Source organism: Tachypleus tridentatus, chromosome 13, assembly GCF_004210375.1.
Source record: "Tachypleus tridentatus isolate NWPU-2018 chromosome 13, ASM421037v1, whole genome shotgun sequence".
NCBI classification, from domain to species: domain Eukaryota; kingdom Metazoa; phylum Arthropoda; class Merostomata; order Xiphosura; family Limulidae; genus Tachypleus; species Tachypleus tridentatus.
Window position 1 is genome coordinate 29217194 of NC_134837.1, and position 15418 is coordinate 29232611.

At 35.5% G+C, this 15418-nt stretch overlaps 1 protein-coding gene across 1 annotated transcript in view; it reads right to left on the bottom strand.

The window, feature by feature from the left end:
• Positions 1–1399: 1399 nt before the first annotated feature.
• The window catches only part of LOC143236094 (uncharacterized), a 33265-nt gene continuing 19246 nt past the window's right edge, over positions 1400–15418 (bottom strand). Inside the window, exons 9-12 of the mRNA XM_076474364.1 lie at positions 15122–15223; positions 5518–5854; positions 3746–4033; positions 1400–3240 (exon numbers count right to left, since the gene is read on the bottom strand). Coding sequence (XP_076330479.1) covers positions 2336–3240; positions 3746–4033; positions 5518–5854; positions 15122–15223 — 1632 coding nt within the window. The 3' untranslated portion in view covers positions 1400–2335. The remainder of the gene's footprint in view (positions 3241–3745; positions 4034–5517; positions 5855–15121; positions 15224–15418) is intronic.

Here is a 15418-nt window from a genome sequence, read left to right on the forward strand (position 1 = left end):
CTGTGGATAAAGAGGGAAGTTTGAGCCACAGTATGGTGCAAAACACTAGTTAGTTAGTTTTGCTTTTTTGAATAAAAACTGTCACATAGGTGGGAGGTTGCATTAGCTGGTTGCTCTCTTACTGGACCCAGTTATGCATTAGAAATGGCTGATCTGACAGTTTAGCCTATATTTAAAAATACAGAATATACTCTTTGTAACAACTTAGTTTGAAGAAGTCCTAGGTTAGTTCTAAAATGCCATAGACTCAGGTTATATCAAAAATCACAGTTCAGAATAATGATCATTTAGGAATTAGTTACTATAACCATCCAGAAAGTTAGAATTAAGATAGAGATAAACTTGGGTATTTGTAAGCTACAGTCGTTAATTACAATTCAAAAGTTGTAATTCACCTACTAAATAAGCAGACTGAATAAGAGTTAAAAATGAAACGTGGATTTCAAATAGAGCAAGTTAGTAGACATTTTATTTCAGTAGAGTCACAGCTGCAGATACTTAAGTTGGAAACTAGGCAGTTCTCAGATGTTTCAGAAACTCCAAAGATAACCAGTTTTCATTCCGAACACACTACGTGGTCAGAAGAACTATGTTTAATTATTGAAGAGAGAGTAGTTAAAATATATTACCAATTTTAAATAAACTTGTACATAAAAAAGTAAAGCACATTTTTCAGTCAAATGTTTTTCTTTACTTTTTTTTTGTATACAATTGTAAATATTAAGGTATATCCGACTGTTCTTTAAATAAGCTAAATGTAGCTGCATATTTTTCATTATAAACAAAAACTAAACATTCTAATGCCCCAATTACAACTCAGTAAGTATATATTTCAAATATATTTTGACTATATCCTTTTATTGATTTGTATTAGAATGAATACTTTAATAGGATCTCCAAAAGTTAAAATCTAAAGAAAACATTTCTGTGCCTGTTGTATGTATCTCAGGAATATTCTGTTTGTATTGCAGTTAAATTAAATTTTATTTGTAATGAGCATTCACAACATCACACAAAAGTGCATAACTGTTAACATGGAGGTCATCTATACTTTTATGGAAACAGTTTGATGTATCAGTACAGAAAACTGTTTCTTCATTGGCTATCTACTTATTAACAATAGTTTTGCAGCAATGTTTCACCGAGTTCAGCAAGGTTCATAATAATTGGATCTATGTCATCCGATTTAAGCCCACTAGAGCTGCATCAACTAATATGACAAGTTTTGGTGAGAAACTTGTGAACTTCAAATACTTGCCCAAAAAGTGCCAAACTTCATGCCAGTGGCTTTCTAATGTACTCTCTTCTTTGACTGTAGTCTAAACTTTCCAGATGCAACTATCAAATCTTCTTTGAAATGCTGTGTTCTTTACCAATAACCACTCAACAGTATTACTATTTGAATATTTTTTTAATCAGACAAAATAGTTATATACCTTCAAAACACTCAAGTTTAAGAAATGTTTTACAAGCTTGAATCATGTGAAACAGATGCCCATCAACGACATGATTTAGTTCTATAACCAAATGTGTTGTCATAAATTGTAGACAATAATAATATTGCAGTAAATATATTAGACTCTAATGATGCATGTATGGCATAAAGTAATAAAACAGTATAGATAGTCATTAATGTTTAGGTAATTAACATACATTCCAGTTTTCCTTGTTGACAGAACTTCCACTTTCAGTGATTCAAGCATTTGTAAATTTGAAATAAATAACTGATGGGTTAAGATGGATAGTTAAATTCATTTCTAAAATTGACCCACTTCAACTAGTATATCCTCAAAGTTACGAAAATATTTTAATTTCTTAAACTGTCCATTTACAAAAATTATTATAAATTCAAGATTAAACTTTAAAAACTACTTCAGTGTTTGTTACTTTGTCTGCAACACTAATTTCTGAAGCAAAAACTGCCAATTTTCAGAAAGTTTTGTACAATTTTACCAACTAATCAAGCTGTATGTAACTTGTAAATAAAATAAAAAAACAAGTCAAATGGATGAAGTCCCCATCCCCTACCCTGAACACACTGTTCACTTCAATCCCTAAAATCAAACTAAATGCATTTGGTAGTATAATATATGAACTAATTACTGCAGGTGTTGTTCATTCAGTTTCATTACAACCTCAAAAACAGTTGTTTTCTGAAGTTTCACATGGAAATCAATATCTGAACATTTGTATTGTGTCAATAACCTGAACACAGTTAAAACAATGTATCTGAGGTTTCATTTTTTGAGCAAGATGGATTCCCATGTCTTTTTCTCACATTAACTAGGTAGAATTCTTTTTAAAACAGTGATATCCATTTGCTAATTTTTCTTTCCTAATCTACTATAATAACCTCTGCTTCAACTATGGACTCATTTACAGAGCAATTTGCTCTAGAGAAATTTCTTGAAGATACCTTATTCTTATCTTTTTCAATGGCTAGATTATGCAAAGCCATTCTGTCTGGTCTAGTTTGAAAATTATGTTTTTCAGTTTCATGGCAAACAGAACTTGGTTCCTTTCCAAAGAGTGGATGTTTTGAGTTGCATGTAGTAGATGAAACTGTGACAGGAGTAATTCTCCGAGTAAACTTTAGGATTGGCTGGGTTTTCTTATCATCACCACAGACAATTTGCTTATCTTTTGAGGGTAAAAGGCTGGATATAAGAGTTGGAGTAATTCTTCTTCGTTCCTTTGTGGTTTCTGTTTCATGTAATGGCCTTGGAGAGACTATGTTTGGAGAAGATTTGTCAATTTTGCAAGTGAACTTAGTGATTGAACAATTATTACCTGTACCACTGTTTGGTGTTGAGATCGGCTGAACAGGCTCAGGATCTTTACGTGACACATACTGCCACCTATTAGGAATAGGAAGGTCTTGAAGGCCATATTTTTCAAGGACATCTTGATGGATCCACCAACAGAATTTGTTGAAGGAGGGAAGGTCACATCGTTTCCAGGAAGCTATTTTTTGAAAGGTTATCTCAAGTTGACGTTTAGAAATCTTATAGCAGACATTTTTATCATTAACAGGAGATGCTTGAGAAATTACAGCATCAGTTTTCTGTCCCTGCTCCTCATCACTAGCAGATTGAAGATTAGTTAAATTTTTGATACTTTCTCCCACACTTGTTTGATTGTTTCCTTCACAGAACTGAACCCAGTACTGCTGGAATTCTCGAATAAGGACAGACCGACCAAGCACATTTGCATGAATTAAACGAATCAGATGAGGCATTGCTAAAAAAAAGACAAAATAAAATCTAAAGTTTAAAAAAGCAATGAAGATACATAAAATTTATATAACAAAAAAAAAGATCGATATCAAAGTATTTAAGCAGGGTTCTAGTTAGTCCAAACTCCAGAGTCCAATATCCAGAATAATTTGTAAAGAATGTGATTTGAGTTTCAAGTTCACCTTTTTTTAATTATACGGAAACATTTAAGAAATCCTTAATCTGCCGTAGTACAAGAATTGTGACATTTGTTCTCTCTTATCTAATTTATTTAGTAACCCATTGAGAAGAATAAAATTTACCATAAGTTGCTCACTATAATATTAGTTAATAAGCAAGTGAAGCATAAGTCTCAAAGCCTTCATTCTTATTTGTTTGAGAACCACAAGCTGGAAAATAAGAACCACTTACTGCATCCACCTATCACACATCTTCTCTTTACAAATTACCAATCTTTCTTGCATTTAACATTATATTATGTTTTTATTTATTAAATGACATTATATCACTCTTCCAGGAAGCTATTTTTTGAAAGGTTATCTCAAGTTGACGTTTAGAAATCTTATAGCAGACATTTTTATCATTAACAGGAGATGCTTGAGAAATTACAGCATCAGTTTTCTGTCCCTGCTCCTCATCACTAGCAGATTGAAGATTAGTTAAATTTTTGATACTTTCTCCCACACTTGTTTGATTGTTTCCTTCACAGAACTGAACCCAGTACTGCTGGAATTCTCGAATAAGGACAGACCGACCAAGCACATTTGCATGAATTAAACGAATCAGATGAGGCATTGCTAAAAAAAAGACAAAATAAAATCTAAAGTTTAAAAAAGCAATGAAGATACATAAAATTTATATAACAAAAAAAAAGATCGATATCAAAGTATTTAAGCAGGGTTCTAGTTAGTCCAAACTCCAGAGTCCAATATCCAGAATAATTTGTAAAGAATGTGATTTGAGTTTCAAGTTCACCTTTTTTTAATTATACGGAAACATTTAAGAAATCCTTAATCTGCCGTAGTACAAGAATTGTGACATTTGTTCTCTCTTATCTAATTTATTTAGTAACCCATTGAGAAGAATAAAATTTACCATAAGTTGCTCACTATAATATTAGTTAATAAGCAAGTGAAGCATAAGTCTCAAAGCCTTCATTCTTATTTGTTTGAGAACCACAAGCTGGAAAATAAGAACCACTTACTGCATCCACCTATCACACATCTTCTCTTTCACAAATTACCAATCTTTCTTGCATTTAACATTATATTATGTTTTTATTTATTAAATGACATTATATCACTCTGTTGTCTGTAGAGACAACTGACTATCTCACTTCCTGTTCAAAGTTTATTCCTGTGGGAAAAGTATCGATGAGCTCAGCTGATTTTTTTTTTATATTTAAATATATCAGCATTTATTGAATAGTTAGAAAGCCAAAAAATTATGAAAGTTATACAACATTGTGCATTTATTACTTGTTATTCTTTTAGGTGGATTATTTCTTTGAGTAAAAAATTATATACTGCAGTAATACCATTAGTATAAAAAATATGGTTAAGTTTCATCAACAGTCAACAGCAAAAACAAAAAAGACCCATAAGTACCTGTACTCATTTTTTATGGGTATTCCTTATCACTTATTATAAAAGTAGCTTATTTAATGTAAAAAAAAGTATAAAGTTACATTTACAACTTGTGTGGCAAGATAATTAGTTATACATGATTCAAAGAACAATACAACAATGTATACTCTTACAAGCTTTAAACTATTTAGGATATATAAATGTAGTTTCTGGTTACAATTTATTTTAAAAAGAAAAAGAACTACTTTAAATATATTTCATATTTTTGTTTAGTGCATTTATCATTAGTGTTAGGGTAGAGAAAACAATTGATAAAATGTGAAGTGTTATGGATTAAAAAACGTTTGAAATTTATTTATAAGATTTTGTAAAATATGCAAATGAAATTTAAAAATTTTCAAAGAAAAATCACCTTGCAGTCATATTAGTCAACAAAGACTTTTCTTTTACTGATAGCTTGCAAAATTTCACTAAAACAGATTAGTAATTATAGTATGGAAACTAATGGTCAGTTAAGGATCATGCACTGACTAAGCCCATAGCAAGAGATAAAATAGTGCAAGTGAATCAATTACAGTAGCTTTACTTATTACAGCTTCATAATTATTTTATCCCATCCAATTAAAAACAAGCTACTTTTGATTTTTATACTCTTTAAAAGTAATAATAATGTTCTGAGAAAAAAAAATGCTTACCCTCTTCAGGAACAGGACGTTTCTGACTTTGCCTGGGAGTTCCACCCTCCACCATTGTAGTGTTTGCTGCCGAACCATTAGAATTAATCACGGAAGTATCATCTTCACATGAAAGCTTTGCTAAAGACAAGGACGTAGCTATGGGTCTAGTAGCAAGAATCACTGCTCGATATTGCTCAAGAGCCTTACGTAATTCTTCCTGACCTGGTCTATCATCATCATCCCACAAACAGCCAATCATTTGAGGCTTCAAGGTTGGACACTTGTTCTTCCTTTCAGCTTCAAATTCTTCTTCCCTCACTTTCAGTCGTAGCTTGTGAGTTTCTGGAGTGTCAACCTGAATAAAAAGAATATTCTGACACTCTTCAAGTGTATGAATGCCATGTTCACAATAAATTATACTCATAATAAACAGACTATGGAAAAGTACTGAATTTAAATTAACAGTACATAAAGAACTGAACTCCAAATATTTTATTTCTTGTTTTTCATGTTTATTCTTAACTTATGAAATAATTAAAATGTAAAAAATATGGATCTTTTTTAGGTTAGTAAAAATAAAATACAAATGTTTCATGAGGTAAGCAGCACAGGAATAATGTAAAACTGATAGCGTAACATGAACTGCATGTGTCCTGAATGACTTACAACTTATACCATTGGTGACAGACATGGTTCAAAGGACAATAAAATTTAAAGATATACAGTTTATACTGTTATGAACTTAAAGCTACTTGAGATAAATAAATGCAGTTTCATGTTACAATTTAAAGTCATTTTAGAAAGAAAAATAGGGTAATTTAGATGTATTTTGATTTTCTTTTGGTGATATTGAGATCAGTCAAATTGACTGATTCTGCTTTGAGTTACAGCAGAGAAAATAGCAGATAAAATATAGTTTTACTGAAAACATTATCTGAAATGTATTTAAGAGGTTTTAGGGGTTACAAAAAGGAAATTTGAAATTTTTGAGATGAGGAAAAGTATTTTTAATATTAACATGAAAATTACTTTTCACACAGATTATTCAAAATAAACACTTATTACATTAATGGACAAAGCTTTATTTTAGTTTATTAAACATACTTTGCTAAAAAATATGACTTATTACGTTAACTGAAAGAATGCCAAATTTTGTGAAGATATACACACACACACTATATTGAAAGTTAGAAGTATTAAACCCATTCAGACTTTAAACAAAAGCAATGAGATTATGTGGGCAGTTGAATTAACCAAGCCCATGTTGAGAGAGCAAAGTACGTTAAAAACACAAAATGTACCAAAATTCAAACTCATCTCTTGGAGTTTGCTTTTTCTGTGGCAATCAACACTTTCAAATTTTCTGTCGCACAAAAACAAATATCAACATGCTTAGCTGATTTGGTATTTTCTGTATTGCTTAAGTCAATTTTGAACTATTAAATGCAGTGTCTGCTGTGGATAGCACAATGTGTTTTACAATCCCAAAACGTTTGTGATCACAGCTGACAAAAGGCAGTACAGGTTGTTCAATCTGATATTTCATTAGGAATGGAAAGAGTTCTTCAAATATTGAAACATAAAATAACTTTGCTATAGGAAGCAAATTATTTGCTGCAAATTTAACATTATTAAAGGCTCAACGTTTTGGTACTCTGTAGTAAGAGATTGATTTGGGTCAAATGTTTTGAAGTATATTTAAAAATTCAAAATACTTTCAATTGAACGTTATATAACAGATGCATCCTCTATCCATCAGGTAGATTGGTTGGTTGTTTTATGGCACAAAGCAGCTCAGCTATCTGTGCCAAACATCCGGTAAAAAGTTAAAATTAAAGGAAATTAAGGTAAAACAAAACAAAGTTTAGAAAAACATAAATAGCATAAAACCAATGTTTACATCTAGTCTACAACGTTAAAGAAAAACTACAGTAATACAAGTTGTATAGGACTTCCTGTAGCATAATTGTAATTATCATAACTCACCTGGAAGACTATCTGGAAAGTACAAAAACCACCGTCAGTCACCCTTCCAGTCCCTGTTCGAGTTATTTGATGTTATGGTCATTTTCAAAAAGTAGAGTAATAAAAGTTTCAAAAGATTTGTAGCAATATTTTAGTAACTCGCCAGGATGACTAACAGGTAAGTTCAAACAGCAGAACAGCAGCATTAGTCAGCCTTTCCAGTCCTGGGTTTGAATATTTTGATGTTACTGCCATTTTCTAATTTCAAATCGAACTAGATGGACTGTAATTCTTAAAAGGGAATCACATTTAAAAATGTCTAATGTACAAATTAAAAAACATAAGTGGCATTAAAAAGATTAATAGCCTTTAAAAAACTAAAAACATTTCCAAAGTGGACAGTGTCACCATCACCAATAATATTGTCTAATGTTATGGACAAACCCTGGAACAGAATATGTTTAAAATGGTGCTGTCATTGAGAGTCAAAATGAAGGCAAGAAAGAAAAATGTGGCTTATTGTGGCCTGAGTATTACACAGACTTCACACTGGTGCATCAGTTCCAGATGAAAGAAAACAATGAGTTAAACTGTAATCAATGCGTTGTCTAGTTAGAACAACTTCCTCTTTCCGATCCTCATGGCAGCAAGACGGCCAAAGTCCAATAGAGGGTTTTATTTGGAAAAGCTAGTTTTCCTTGTGCTCATTCCAAGTCAACTGCCAGCTGGCACGGACCTGAGCCTTGAAAACAGGACCATAGCCCATGTACGGAATAGGCACAGTGGTGATAGTACCAGAGCAGATAGATTTAGCTGCAGTGTTGGCAAGCTCATTCCAATAAATAACAATGTAGCATGGTATCCAGAAACACTGGATGGAAGTAGATGTTAGAGAGAAATAGGCCACTCGTTTTGAATATCAGTGAGAACAGGGTGTGAACTACATGAAGCGATTCGAGGGCCAGAAGAGAACTAACCACCGAACCAAAACAAACCACAGCTGAGCCCACACAGTCACCTAATTTCGAACCATCTGTATAAATAGGAATGGAAGGATGGTTTGAAAGGTGTTCAGCAAATAGCAGACAGTATTTCCAATTGGGAGTGTTTGCTTTTCTCATAAGACCTAAAGACAGGTCACCAGTGGATACAGCAATGTTATCCAAGGACAGACCCAATTCATCCAACTGTGCCTGGATACAAAGGCCAAAAGGAGTAATGACAGATTGTCTGTTCTGAAAAAGTATGGCCCACCGAGGAAGGAAAACACAACCCCAGGTGGGATACTTTGGTATAGAACGAAGTTTTGAAGCATATAGTAAAGACAGTTGCAAACAGCAGAGGTGCAAAGAAGGTTCATGAGACTATGTATAAGCTCTTAACTGGAGAAGTGCAGAAAGCCCCAGTGTAGAGCCAAAGTCCTTGATGACAAATAGGGTCCAGCATCTTTAAAGCTGAGATTCTGGCAGACCCATAGACTAGTGATCCACAGTCAAGTTTCGATCAAATAAGAGCACGATATATCTTTAGCACAGAATGTCGATCCACTCTCCAAGTGGTGGAAGAGAGGACACAGAGGATGCTCAGTGCTCTTGTACATTTGACCTACAGTTGCTTGATGTGAGGTATGAAGATCAGCTTACAGTCAAAGATAAGCCCCAAGAACTTTGTCTCAGGGACCACAGGAAGCACAACTTTACCGATATGGAGTTGAGGATCAGGGCAAATACCTTATTGTTGGCAAAAATGCATGGAAACGGTTTTAAAGAGAGAGAGAGAGAGATATAAAGCTGTTTCCTGTGGTCCACTTCAGTAAGCGATTGAGGGCAGTCTGCAGCTGCCACTCAATATACCTCATGTTCGATGACTGACATGAGATGTGAAAGTCATCGACATAGAGCTCATTTGAAACAGTAAGGAGTTGTTCAGTGATGGCATTAATTTTTATATTGAAAAGTGTGACACTCAAAACACTGCCCTAAGGGACCCCAAGTTGCTGTAGAAAAGAAAGGGAAAGTGTCGAACCCACACGAACTTGGAATCTCCAGTCCATTAAAAATTTTTTTATAAAAATGGGCAAATGGCCACATAACCCATATACATGGAGGTCTTGCAAAATGCCATACCTCCATATTATATCATAAGTCTTCTCAACATCAAAGAATATTGATACAAGATGTTGTCATTTGAGATAGCTTCTCTGATTGATGTTTCAAGTCAAATCAGGTAGTCCACAGTGGAGCGTTGTCATCGGAACCCACACTGGGTGAGTGAGTGGATGTTGTTTGATTCAAGGAACCAAACAAGACCAGCATTAACCATCCTTTCTAAATTCTTACAGAGACAGCTTGTCAAAGCAATTGGATGGTAGTTTGAAGGAATCTTGGGATCCTTCCCAGGCTCAGAGAAAGGTAGGACAATAGCCTTGCACCAGGCATCAGTAAAAATATTCTCCTGCCAGACCCAGTTAAAAACAACTAGAAGAAAAGCAAGAGAAGCAGGAGATAGATGGCACAGCATTTCATAGTGTACATCATCAGGTCCAACCGATGTACTGGCAGTTTGAGTTCCATCAGTGTAAAGGAACGATTACAGTCATAGAGATAATCAGCTCAAAAGGTAAGAGGTGACCACTCTGACTGAGTCTTGATGGCTAAGAAGGTGAAGGAAGAAGCAGAAGTGCTAGATACCCGGCAAAAGCTTTCACCTAGAGTATCAGCAATGCTACAGGTATCAGCTACTTCCTGGCCATAAGAGAGCAAGATCGAGAGGGGGACAGAATTATATTCTGTTCACTGATCTTTTCAATCTTGTCCCTTATGACTTTAGAACTGGTGGTAGAAGATATGCTGGTTGTGAACTTAATCCAAGATTCCTTCTGACTTTGACGTCTTACCCACCGAGCATTTGCATGGACCTGCTGGAAAGCGATGCAGTTCAAGAGTATGGAATATTTACGAAAAGTATCCCAGACCCATTTTTGAGCCTTCCATGCTATTTGTTAGGCAGGATTCCACCATGGATGAGGATATCATGGAAAATTGTGGAAGTTTTAGGAATACATTCAGCAGCTGCTTGTACAGGATGGCCTGTAAGTCCCTACCCATCCATATATTTTATGTATCCAGTGTATCTGTGTGCTGTCCCTCATTCACGCTGCATAATATTATGCAACGCCATGTTCCGTGAGACATTTTCCTCAACATGGTAGGGGTTATTGTTCCAAATGCCACGGTAACAGCTTCCTTCAACTCATCATTAGTATTATAACATTGTTTAGACACAACATATGGATGGGTAGGGACTTATGGGCCACCCTGTATAATACAATCAGTTACTGCTGCCACAGAGTTGTGTACTGATGGCTTAAAAAGGATTGCAGGAACAAATTCTGCAAGAGCAGTGAAAGAGGGCCAGTTTGCATGATCCAGCTTCCACCGGGCACACGGGTCTGGTGGCATTGACCACAGCCAGTCTCTCTCAAAATTATAGGAAAATTATCACTGCCTCATGGATTATTGTCAATCCTCCATGAAAAATTGGAAAATAGTGAAGAAGAGCACATTGAGAGATCAATAGCAGTAAAGGACTGACTAGGTGCATGAAAATAAGTAGAAGAACCTGTACTGAAAAGAGAAAGGTTGTGATCAGAGAGCAAATGCTCTGCAGAGTGATCCCTCCTACCAATATCAGCACTACCCCAGAGGGGATGATGTCCATTAGAGTCCCCCAGGATTAAAATGGGAGATAGCAACTGTTCAATGAGAGCGTCAAGGTCTGATTGATCATAGATCTCTCAAGCAACAGGTAGAGAGAATAAATGTGACCCAAGGAAACACAGATAACTACAGCCTCCAAGTGTGTGTCAAGGGGCAAAGATAGGGTGGGTACATGTTGATCAACCAACAGTGCCACCCCTCCACACACTCATCCATCACACAGCCTGTCATTTCAGTACAAAGAAAACTGCCGAAAGATGGCTGTATCGGCTGGTTTCAGAAATATTTCCTTAAGGAAAGACATACAGGATGGTAGGAAGCAATCAGTGTTTTAATGTCATCCAGGTTAGAACATAAACCTTGACAGTTACATTGTACATAAGTAGCCATTTGTATTTATGTCTAGGCAAACTGGGTGGAGAACCCTTCTGTTTATGACCACATTTTTTTTTTTACTGTCTTTATTCGAGAGAGGTCTATCAACTTCCATGGATCATGCCCTGGGTCAATTTGTCAGGTCTCTGCTGTTGGAAGAGGATTCCAGTGAATGATGACTTGAACAAATGATTGTTTTGCATCTTGAGGTGGGAGAAGATGTATCCCAGGAAATGCCTGTACCCAGAAGCAAAGGAAGTGGATCTTGATATTTGTTGGAATGTATGTAAGGGACAGAGATAGATGTTGAAGTTGATTTATCAACTTTTTTAACCATGGTGGTCAAAAGAGCTTTAATTTTTTTTAGAACGATTCTTTTGGAGGCACAGAGAGATCTGTCTACTCCAACTGTAGCAGTGGAACAAAGTACAGCAGCAGCATATGTCCAAGATGAAGTGATAGACAGCAACTTTCGAGCCTCAGGATAAGTAATGTTATGAATAGTTTTGAAATGCAGCACCTCTTTTTCTTCCAACCATTTAAGGCAAGAACAAAAGTAGGACAGGTGACAGCCATTTCAATTGAAGCAATGAGGGTCTGTTTCACACTCATAGGCATCATGGTCCTTGCTATCGCAACAATCACACTGAGTCACTGAACTGCTGATGCTGGAAACATTGGAGGGTTTGGAATGTATGGCCGTGCCCTGCAATAAAGATAACGTGCCTTTGTGGTGACAGGAGGATGTGGTGATGTAAATGTCAGAATGAGGATATTGGTCGGCATCGTAATTTCATCTTTGCAAGCGGAGATATGCCTCACTGCAGAAACTCCTTGAGTGGAGAAACCAACGAGAACATCTGACTCGGTATGTTCTTCAAATCCCTCTCAACAATAATTCCTCGTGATGAATTCAAAGTAGCATGAGGTGTAACCTCAATAGGTATATCCCCAATTGCCTTTGAATGCAAGTGGAGTTTACAGTGTTGAGATGTAGATATTTCCACCAATGCCACCAGATCAAAGCTTCTTTACTGACTTTGAAGAGCCAGCAAGTCCCTCTAGTCCTTTCTGCATGAAAAAGAGAGGCATTTGCCCTAACGGTTTCTCTGAAAAAGAATGTTGGATAAGAAAATGAGGCACAACAGGTGTTACAAACGTTGAAGATTGCTGCTCAGAATCTTCAAAACATGGTCATTTACCTATGAACTGTTTTTTCACTATTTTATTTGGAGAATCCATAATAAAAAAAGGAATATTTCAATACCCACTGACCCCACCCACCATGGAGCCCCATGAGGGGATGCACTACGATGTCAAACAAGGACACTGCAGCAATGCCAGAGTTTTGTGAGCACTATACCCAAACACCAGCATCAGATACAATGTCCACACCTGTTGAGAACATCCAACACTGGTACTCGATTGACCCTAGCTCAAGTGGACCAGCCAACTGACCCAAGGAGGGGCACTTCAAGGCCACCTGTCTACAGGAATTCAAGGCCAAAGTGGTGTGTCAGGGTTGGGCCCCTTAACCACCAGGATCCTCTCCTCACCTTCACGGGTCGCCACACACAGCAAACAAATGAGTGGATGTTTAGATCCCAAACGAGGTAAACTTAAATAACAGAACCTTCCCTGGGAAGCACCCTCACCACATACAGAAATCCACACCAAGGGGCCATCAGGTAGAACAAAATTTCAGTACATATGTGCGAGACCCAGAAATTTTCTTAGTCTGCCCAGTACCTTGATTTAAATATTGCTTTTAAATCCCAGTTATAGGCTCTGCAAACAGTACAAAGAACCCCATGGCCACGTAGAGACTAAAGAACCCAATGTTGATTACAAATGGGTCTCAATTTGCAGTTTTTAACTCTGATTCCAATGTCTCATGGAATGGCCAATTAATATGTTGACAGTCTATCTGTATTTGTACAAGGTGACTCTTAATATTAAGATCTTACATCAGCTGTCAGAAATCACTGAAGAGATCATTAACCATGTATGGTAGAGAAATTCAGAGTCAAGGAATCTAGTCATCACAATAGTTTTTTTGAATCAAAGTACCAAAGGGACACATCAAGTTGGTTCTTTCAAGCTTTTTTTTACAATTTAGGGATTCATCATGCAAGAGAACAAAGTCTTATCTTTTCCAGACCTTTGATACAAATAGAAGAGTTAGCATATGGAGCCAATGTGAAACAAATCACATACACAGCGATGACGAGAAAACCCACTTGTAGAGAAAAATATGCAAGTAAAAACGGCTGGTTTGGGTTGAGAAAATTTTTTATGCAGAGAAGCAAACAATGTTTAGACCTTCTTTGGTCATCATAAAATCACATACAAATTTTTTTTCTCTTCACAAGAAAACTTGGATGTGATTTTACTGTTTGGGAACATCTTTTGAAACAGTTTGTATTTTTATAGCTTTTCTAATTGTCAACTAACAACAATCTTCAGGACCCACAAAACCTAGGGTTTCAACACATTCTCTTTTTAAACATATGAATCCAGTTTGCCCTATAGTGAATAAACTGCATAATGAGGATTTGACACCTATATGAAAAGTGAACCATCCAATGGCTAATTGCAAAATATTGCAATTTTATTTAATTTTTCATCAGATCTCTTAGGAATTAAATTTAATTTAGGAATATTAATTGCTTACATGCTAGACCGTGACACTGCCTTGATCTGTCACAAGGATAGGCCAAACTGTCAATTTTCTATCTGACACAGGCCTAGATTCAGACGATATCAAACTATGTATGATCAGTGTGGCTAATGTTGACAAGTGCAATTTATGCAAGTTATGCATGTATGCCTTAAAAAGTTTATTGTTGGCAATATGGGCAAGTTTGTAGTGATAAGTCATACACTGCAACAAGCTTCTTGGTGATGTAACAAGCCATTCCATGTTCTTGTCCTGCAGAAGCCATGCCACTATTGAATATACACTTGCCCAACATGTTTTATATATGCAAGTGAATTCTGCAGAACATAAAAATTATGATGGAAGAAAAAACCAGATGAATCACAATTACTCAATTGCCTGAATGGTAAGACTAATGTCTACAACCTTGTTCAATATTGTACTACTAAAGTAATTCAAGATGTTATTTGTACATGCACATCACTGAGAGCTCACTTAGATTTTTTCTATCAAATATTACATGATGTAGTCATCAGATGAAGAAGTTATGGGAAAACACCAACTTGTAATACTGAAAGAAAAAAAAAAGTTCATTTTCCATAACTTTTTCAAAACACTGAGGTAAATTCTCATTTTTTTAAAAACCCGTACAAGCCCTGCATTAACTTACATGAAGCCTAAACTGGTTTCACAGGACTTACCGACTGAAAGACACACACCTGCCTCAATGTGTAGTTTAATAGTAAGAGTTTAATAGACGATTCAATGGACTACAGTAACATTAAGCTTCCTGTGAAGTGCAACTTCCACTTTCTTACATTTTTCAACCAGCTAAACTGATGCTAACCAAACTAAAATGTTACAACATGTATCAAACCAATATGATTAAATTAACTTTACCCACCGGATTTCCTTCATCATCTTGCTCTTCATCTGTTGACAAATAACCGTGGGGAACAAAAAATTCATTGTCGACTTCGTATTCATCTTCGCTTTCCTTTTCATCCTTTCAATACAAACAAGTTATATTCATCAAAACGTTACACTATAAACGTTTGTTACCCGTCAACCATGTGAAAGTAAATATATAATAATGTTATTACATGAACATCTGTGTTTGCTAATTTAATCATTTATATACAAAACACTGAAATAAATTACCAATAACATTTTTTAATGCAAATATCAACAATTTTCTTCA